Source organism: Sinocyclocheilus rhinocerous, unplaced genomic scaffold (genome assembly GCF_001515625.1).
Source record: "Sinocyclocheilus rhinocerous isolate Xijiao unplaced genomic scaffold, SAMN03320098_v1.1 scaffold3097, whole genome shotgun sequence".
Taxonomy (NCBI): Eukaryota; Metazoa; Chordata; class Actinopteri; order Cypriniformes; family Cyprinidae; genus Sinocyclocheilus; species Sinocyclocheilus rhinocerous.
In genome coordinates, this window is record NW_015645546.1 from 270,575 (window position 1) to 280,054 (window position 9,480).

Consider the following 9,480-nt stretch of genomic DNA (forward strand, 5'->3'; position numbering starts at 1 on the left):
AAAATGCACAAAGAACTTGTATGGAGATTTTTCCATCTACACATTTTTCTCTGACCTTCTTTTCTCTGTATATTAAGGGTGCACACGATTGCTGAAAAACACAATCCCTACTTAGCAGTTAGATGTCCATATGCACAAAGGCACAGATTCCTAAACAAGACCACATCTGCAGATGAAACTTTGTTTGTAGAAGCATTTTTTAAATTTGAACTAGCACCTCATGACTACACCACGTTATGTACAAGAAGCTGCAAAAGACACAGGCGCAAGTGGAATGTACTAAACATGGTGACATAAATTTTTAAGTAAATATAATGGCCGATATATTGCGTCACCAAAAATTATTTAGGTCATGTACATATATTGCGCGATAAATCAATATATTGATTATTGCGACAGGCCTAGGCAGCAGCCTATAAATACCTGCTGTTCCATAAGCGCCACCTGCTGTCAGAGAGCTACATTTGCGTCTCATTCAGCCCGTCTGCTGTTTCATTCAGATGTGTTTTATGCAGTATAATTTCACAAAGCTAAAGCATTCTGTTTTTGCTTCAAATTTTGAAATTTAATTACAATCTAAATAACATGTAAGTAGCATATTTGTTAGGATCGTAATTAAAATGCAGTGCTTGCCTCTGATTTTAAATGGAAAGAGCACAGGCAAAGCCTTTGTTTATATGAAGAGATTTCTTTTATTTGTATTATTTATCTATTTGATTTGGGGTTTGTTTGAACCCTCTTAGCGCCAAAGTCGCAAAATTGCGACAAGACGTCATACTTAATAAAATAGGCTGCAGATCCTAATATGGTGTAATATCTCATTTGTATTCCCTACCACTAGATGGCAGACATGTAGTACTTTGATTCTAGACCAAAATGACGTCATGTTCCTATTCAAAGTGTTCGAGCAAATAGCAGAGCAAGTGAGCTATCACTGTCATTGATGCGGAAGCAGTTCAGTTCAGGTTATCTAGGAGAGAAAGATTTGACTAGTGCTGCACCCTTAGACTTTCTGTCCCACTTTCTGACTGATGACTTCTGGAACCTCATTACAAATGAAACCAACAGATATGCTCATCAGTTTCTAAACTCCCAACAGCTGAAACCCAATTCCAGATTTCATAATTGGTATGATGTCTCTGTCTTAGAGATGAAGGCCTTCCTAGCACTGCATTTGTGTATGGGGCTGGTAGAGAAGGCAGAAATTGAGGATTATTGGGCAGAATTTTGGCCAACTTACACACCTGGGTTTGGCAAAATAATGTCTAGGAACAGATTTGAGATCGTTCTGTCTTTCCTCCATTTCGCAAACAATAGTGAATATGTGGGGAGGGGTCAACCAGGCCATGACAGGCTGTTCAAGGTGCGTCCAGTAATTGACCTGATAATTCCTCTTTTCTCAGCCGTTTATGGTCCACTCAAGGAGCTTTCTCTGGATGAAATGACCATAGCATTCAAGGGAAAGTCCACCTTGGAACAGTACAATCCTAAAAAACCTGACAAATATGGCTACAAGGTGTATGTGTTGAGTGAGGCCAGCTCAGGTTATGTTTTGCAGTGGTCCATGTACACTGGCCAAAATGCTGATGCTGATTTAGGTGCCACCCATCTAATTGTTCGTCAGCTGATGGCCCAATACACAGAGAAAGGGCATGAGGTGTACATGGATAGTTACTACACATCACCAGCCATAGCAAACGAGCTGGCAAATAATGACACTGGTATGTGTGGGACAGTGAACTGCAAAAGGCGTGGTATGCCTAGGTGCCTGAGACAAACTGAGTTGCCTTTGAGCAAAGGAGATGACCCAGTGTTCATGAGACATGGCAAACTGTTAGTTTGTGCATGGCATGACACAAAGCGTCTCACTATGCTCTCGTCTCTTCATGGGAACTCATGTGTTCGGAAACGTATCAGGTCAAAGCAAAGCGACACTGATTTTCATGAGATAAACAGACCTGTGTGCGTTGACAGGTACAACACCTTCATGGGAGGAGTAGACACCGCTGATCAGAGGATGAAAACCTACCTCTTTCCACACCGTTCTAGGAAATGGTACAATCGCATCTTCAATGCGATTCTGAGCATCAGTGTGGTGAACTCCCATATAATCTACTCCAAGTGTGCTCCTGGTCTGCACAAGCCACTGAAGGCCTTCGTCCAGGACATTATTACTGCTTTGCTTCAGGGCTATTCCAAGAGGGAAAGCAAAAAACCAGGAAGGCCTTCAGTGCAGGGGGGGGAAATGCCACAGAGGCTCACTGAGCGCCACTGGCTCTGCGTTGCTGATGATTGGCCAGATTGCGTCGTTTGTTCTGATCGTGCACGCTCTAAGGGCCGCCGGCAGACAAAGTACAGGTGCAGTCAGTGTGGGGTAGGTTTGTGCGCTGTGCCATGCAATGAGAGGTACCATACTCTCAAGAACTATAAACTTTGTCACCTAGATACCTGATTAGGCAGATAGCTGGTCAACTGATCAAAAAATAGGCACATGCATTTTACTATGGCACAGTAATATAGTAATAATTTACTATAGTTACTAATAGTTTTACTGTTGATTTCCTCTTTTCCTGATCATTTGGAATGAGGATAAAAAGACAAAAAATGTTGATTTCCTCTTTTCCTGATCATTTGGAATAAGGATAAAAAGCAAACATCCATTTAATATCTATTATTTCCTGAATATTATGACATTCAGGAGGGCCGCCCCCTGATGACGTCATAATATGCAAATTAGAGGAGTATATTTACACCCCACATAAACTTTCGGTCATGCCCAACATTTTTCTAATTTACAGTAGATCTCTATCTTTAAGCCCTTTCAAGCCACAAGCTTTTGAAATCTTGATGTCAAAATCCAGCATTTTTTCAAAAAAAACCTGGCGCCTAAAGGGTTAACATTTCAAGTTAGTTTTATTATTTGACAGTTTAATTTCACAAAGAAATATGCAGCATTTTTTCTGAGATATAATAAAAGGACACCTTTTCATTTATGATTTGTTGTGAGAAAACTGTATTGTGAAATCAGTATAATGAATCGTATCGCATTGAGTTGAGTGAATCGTTACATACCTATATACTACTAGCTTTTGCTGTGGCATCGAAGTAAAGTGTTCTTTAGATAATGTTATTTCAATAATTTAATAAAGAACCATTTTTTTTTTGCTCATCAGAAAAATGATCCTGATCCCAAACTCTTGAACTAACATAGTTATGATCACACAGCAGGTTTTACAAACAAAATACTGTCATTCACTTTAACTGTCTAATTTCTAACAGTTAATCTCAGTTGCTCACCGCCTGCAAAATGCCCAGGTAATCTAAAGTCAATGTGAAACTCTTTGCAGCCCATTTTACTTCTGTATTATGAAGTATTGATTAGTATCCGTCTGCAACACTGCTGAAACCCTCTGGCTGAAACTTAAGCACCCTTGGCGAAGTCAGCTAAAATGAAAATCCTTTCAGAGGCAGAGCAACTCAAAATGTTTTGATGAAAGATTATTAAAACAAAAATTTGTGCACTAATAAATTTTGCTCATTAAGACTAGAAATGTGCATTAAAAAAGTAAACTATAATTGAATGAATGGATATTTCTTCATTGGCGTTCAAATGATTCAGATTTGTCTCTCTGAATGGGAGTACTGCTTGACAAAAAGTAAACAGCTAAAGGTTTCAAACCATTTCTAGGCAAACAGATGCAGTCCACACCATCAACACAACATAAATTATCATGGAGATGAATAAAAGCGTTTATTTATGGTAGAGCCCAGCCGGAATTAATAAATCTATTCCTAGAGCGCGAGGAAAACAGACATTCTGCCACCAGTGAGAATCTACGTTCTTAAAGCACAAACATGCAGGCCTTAATTAAAAGCTATCAACACCGCACAGAGAGCAGAACATAGAGCCATCCATCCTCAGTTTAGAAGCTGGAAAAAAACCTTATCAGAGTGAAGGGTTACACATACTCTCTCCTCAAGCCTTAAATAGAAATGCACATGCGAGACGGAGCGTTTATAGTGCTATTGTGTGGCTTTGTAGAAGCAAAGGCTGCTGTTTGTTTCTCACAAACATTCATCAGGCATTATTTCATGTGGGAGTGAGTCTGAACTGAAGGTAGTATCAGTTATAGTGAGATCCAGAAGTGCAATAAAATCTCTCAACACGCCTACTCTTTAACGCCTTAACACTCTTACATCTCTCAACACTGAGTTCAGAACTTCCAATTATGTTTCGCAGATGCTATTTAAGTGCATTTGGTGAATGTCAGATATACAAGTAATTTTATAAACACCGCAGATTGTTTCCAGGGAAACATTTTATATTAAAATCTATGTTCTTGGAAACAGATAGCCATTATGTTGTGCTAACCAAAAATTTTAAATCACATAAATCTTTGAAATCAACCTGCAGCCAGTCAGCTACAATCAATTTTAATAATGCTAATGGTCACAGAGCTTCAAAAGCATGAATCATCTGTACGTGTAATTTCAACGATAAAACATGTTTGGTTTTGCACCAATGCTGCGTTATATATATTAAATTGGGTTGCAAACACATTTCATGTTGACTTGTATTCCATTTGCATTTTTCATCTAAACAGATTTGTTTTGCAGAATAAAGGACAGATATAAATAACGAGGTTTGCAGCCCATTTTGCATCACCTAGCTTAATAGGATCTCCTCCACAAAATCATAAGCCTGTTTTACTCAAATCATTAATTGAATCCTGACCGGAGCCATTTAATCTTTCCACACAGCTAAACTGAAGCATCTCCACAGAGAGTGCGGATAAGATAAGGCAGAGATGTCAAGCGACTTCAATCTACGATATGGCATCGTTCCCAATTCTACACCCACCGGTACAATGTCTTTGTCTATCGTACTGTATAGAGCGACCAGAGTAATACCGCACGATCTGGACTGGGAAAGATGCTGGTTAATTGAAAGCCCCCCTCCAGTCCTCTCTCTTTACAATGGCCCTGTCTGCTTCGATTCATCTGGGCAGAATGAGATTGTGATTAGAACTGACTAAAGAAAATTACACTATGAGACAAAGGTGCCGGTCTGCCAGAGTGAATCCTGGAAAACAGGACTGGAAGGACTTTTGTCCCTTAGGGAGCACAGAGTAAAAGCTAATCATACTGAAACACACATTTATTTTTCCAGGAATGGGAAAATGTGGCATGAACACCCTTCACCTGCATTTATTTACCTTTAAAAATAAAGGTTCCAACAGAGAGTTCTTGTAGCAATGCCGTAGAAGAACCATTTTTTGGTTCCCTAAAGTAGTAAACCATTCTTAAAAGAATAATTGTTCTTAGTGTGAACAATTTTTTTAATAAACCACTATTAAAACCTTTTGTGCAAAGGAAATATTCCATTAATGGTAAAGGTTCTTCATGGAACCAATGAATGCCAATAAAGAACCTTTACTTTTAAGACTAACACTTACTGCACTGTTATCTCTCTCATTGTGGCAGCCAGATTTCTTATTTTAATTTATAATATAACCGTATACGTTAATCAATCAAGGATGCATTAAATTGATCAAAAGTGACAGTAAACAAATTTATAATGTTACAAAGGATTTCTATGCCAAATAAATGGTGTTCTTCTGAACTTTCGATTCATCAAAAATCATGAAAAAGTTACATTTTCCACAAAATATTAAGTAGCAACATTGATGACAACAAATATTCATGCAACAAGACATCATAAGCATTATTCACCAGTGCACATTATTCCAACAAAAATATGTTTGTCTTTGCAACATTGAACCAAAATAGAACACTAAAAAGTACATTTTGTGCAATGGAAAGATTCCATGAATGTTGAAGGCTCTTTGCGGAACAACTGATGCCAATAAAGAACCTTTATTTTAGTATAGTACCCAGAAGCTTATTTTCTGTTCATAGCAAATTCATTATATCGCATTAAAAGTGGTCTGTGATGTAACTTCCTGTGCTGAAGTTTCAGATTCTTGAACCTTGAGTGCAATAGCCCACTTCTGCTACCAACAGCTCTAGGGATATAACATGGCACATCATTGAAACTCACCCTGACAAGAGAGCAGTGCTTCCCGGGCTGTTTCTTCCTCAGAGTATTTGAGCACAGTTCTCAAACACACATAAACAAACCCTCAAAGAAACTCTAAAACACGGCCCACAGTCTTTCATCACATATACATGAACTCTCCGTATGTTTAAAAGCACACATTCGCAGTAGCATTTGGTGGGGCTCGATTCAGTCGCTCCGAGCATCATTAGAGAAGATCAGCTCAAAGCGATGCTCTAGTTTGTCCACACAGACCCACATCCTCTGGCAGAAGATCAGATGCTGACCTTGCAGTCAATATGGGGGGCTTCTAAGAGCCGGAAGGATCTTTGACTATTGGCATGGGGGGGGGATCACTCTACAACCTCAATCTCGAGACAACAGAAGGCGCTGGTATCAAATACTGCTTGCCTCAGAGAATTTAGAACAATGGAAAGAAGGTCCACAAAAGAAGTTCTCATTTTAAAGGCCTAGTTCACTCAAAAATGCAATTTATGTTATGTTTACTCACTCTTACGTAGGGTTGGCTATCGTTTGGGTTTTTTTCGATACCGATATACTTTTAAAACGGTTCCGGTGCCTAAACGATGCCTGAACCGATACTTATTATAAAATAAATAAATAAATAAATAAAAATTCCCCCAAAAAATTATGGATTGGTCATTAGAATAGAAATAGAATAAAGAGTGCAAATGTTAGAGGGTCAAGTTTTTTAATAAATATTGTGTTCAGCATGGTGGGCCGCATTTAAATTTGTGACGGGCCGCATTTCTCCATTTGAAGACATTAGACATTCTACATTTATTTAGCTTATTGTTAATATTAGTGTTGCTCCTGATGCTTTAAATAAAATGTTTTTTTATTGTTGTAATATGAAGACAAATATTTCAATCGATCGCTCAGGCATGGCACCGAAATGAGGCACCGAAATCTGCATTCGGATTCGGTTCTAGTACATACCGGTTACATAGGTACCGGTGCCATATTGGTACCGGGTTTCGGTACGCAACCCTACTCTTACGTCATTACTTCTGTCTCTTCACTGCATTTCTCTTGCACTGACTCTTGACAAATTGCTTTTGGAACTTTCCAATATAATTCCAAACCAGTATGCTATTTTTTCCTGTTAAATGTAAACATGGACACTTGGAAAACAGTTTATGGTAACCATTTCTTTCGATCAAAAAAGCTGTGCAAAAACCTTCCTCTTTTGTTTTTTTAATGTGTTCCAGCATAATGAGGATTTCTTTAAAATAAAAAAATGAAGCTTCAAGACAGTGACATTGTATGAAGTAACTCATAATGAGTGCATAATTGAATAAATTAAATTATCAAGGTCTAGCTAACTCTCTCAGTAACAGAGGCGAATATTAAGCTTGACATAAATTGGAGCCTCTGACAACAATCATTTTGCAATCCTGATTTCAAACAGGAAGGAAAGATCACACACCTCCATTAGGAGCTGTTATTAGGATTTTTCTGCAAATGAACATGACAGCTGAAAGCAATCTGGCAGTGTTTCTAGCAGTCGTTATGTAAATTAACAAATACTTCCAGGTTTGTTGTTAACGAATGCAGAAAATGTTACGTTTGAAATATAGTAAATGAAACAGAAAAATGAACTCCTAATAGAAATTAAAAAAGGCATCAAATTACATAATGAAATTATATAATACTATTATGTATTATGAACACCTAAGAGAACGATTCTAAGACAAATATGTCAGCAGTTGTGCATAATAGCAGTACATTTTAACACAAAGCTTTGGGATTTTCATGGAAAAGCTGATAGCAGCAATGCAGGAATATGAATCTAGTTTGCCAGTGGCTCAATTGGGTTAAAATGATTGAGAAAAAGAGTATTCATTATTCTTCAACAGTTAAAGCTGCAATTTGCAGAATGATTTGAAGAGTAATAGTCAAACTGACGGGGCTGAACTCATTATATGCAATCAAAGCAGTTTGTTGAAATAGCAGAAATGTATATATGCACCAGCATATACTGATTATTATGCTATTGAGCTAGATAGGATAATTCAGCACTGTCTTTAAAAAATAGTCAAAATTATGTGAATGCTACTATTTTTTTCCTAAATTGTGTACAAATAATATTTTAGCATAAAAACAATCTAATAACATACAAGTAAAACATTTCACATTATCGGATATTATCCTACAAGCTTTACAGACACAAAATAAACTCTTCATTCATTTTATGAGTTTTCCTACCTATACTTCATGCCAGTTCTCATGCTTTGGTCACTTGAAGAAGGGACGCTCTGGACAGAAAGCTGCCCAAGGCTCCTGGCCACCATGGCCACGGCTTTGAACTTGCTTCGGGTACCTGCGCTTGGACTGTTAGCGTTTTGTCGATTGAGCCTGTCATCTGTGCTACGGCTCATGGACCGGTGGTCCGTGCAAACAAACGACACCTGCATCCTGTCTCAGAGGATGCACGGTTATCACAGAGAAAATTCAATGAAAGAGTGCAAAGTGTCTACAAGAAACAAAGCCAAGTCAGCCAGATCCAGATCCTCTGGAGAGCAAATTTAAAAGTTCCTCGGTCCTGCTGGACTGTGCAATGCGCTGGGACTCCTGCTCTGAGAATATCAGGAGGGCTGATCAAACTGAAGCTTGACTCGCTCAACTAGACAGGCAAAGAGCTTATAAAGTGATGCCCGCGACTCATTTCAGTGCTTCCCCGACCGACACATGAAGTTCACAGCTCGCTGCTCAAGACCACCTGCACGGCTCCCATCTCACATAAGAAAGGTCTTAATTTATTTCCTTTCTCAGGTTCAGCGCTTTTTCTTTGTATTCAAATCCTCCGATCAAAGACGCTGCATATCCAAACACACTAACTGGTTTCTTTGTAATCTCAGCTCACTGCTTCAGATCACTTGGGAGCACCAACACACAAAGCAGATTTCAAACATAAAGTAACAAACTGACGCAATGGATAAGATGTCTTCTCATGTCTCCTCCTGTGAGCACTGTATCTGACAGCTACTGAGATACCTCAAATGCACTGGCGCTCCTCCTCCTCCTCCCCCTCCTCCTTAGCGGAGATTAAACTTACAAGTGCATTCAGAGCGCAAGACACAAAGAGGCAGAGTGTGAGTGAACGAGAGGGTGGGAGGAGCAAACGGCTGAAAGAGAGAGTACAGAAACACGGAATGTGATTGAGAAAGAGAGAGGGAGTGTTGGAGGGTTTGGTCGGCACTGATCTTTCTTTAAAGGGGTCATATGATGTTGCTAAAAAGAACATTATTTTGTTTATTTGGTGTAATGAAATGTGTTTATGCGGTTTAAGGTAAAAAAAAAACACATTATTTTCCACATACTGTACATTATTGTTTCTCCTCTATGCCCCGCCTTTCTGAAACGCGTCGATTTTTACAAAACTCATCGGTCTGAAAAGC

The 9,480-nt window shown here is 38.7% G+C and overlaps 1 protein-coding gene across 4 annotated transcripts in view; it reads right to left on the reverse strand.

Moving 5' to 3' along the window:
- LOC107706553 (voltage-gated potassium channel subunit beta-2-like) overlaps positions 1–9,480 on the reverse strand; it is a 106,358-nt gene that overhangs the window by 52,928 nt on the left and 43,950 nt on the right. The window contains exon 1 of one of the 4 annotated variants that reach the window (XM_016510304.1): positions 8,288–9,161. The exons of 2 other annotated variants lie outside the window; for them this stretch is intronic. In XM_016510304.1, the coding sequence (XP_016365790.1) occupies positions 8,288–8,496 (209 nt within the window). In that variant the 5' untranslated portion in view covers positions 8,497–9,161. Of the gene's footprint in view, positions 1–8,287; positions 9,162–9,480 lie in introns of those variants that run through there. One more of the 4 variants, XM_016510300.1, reaches the window with a different exon arrangement.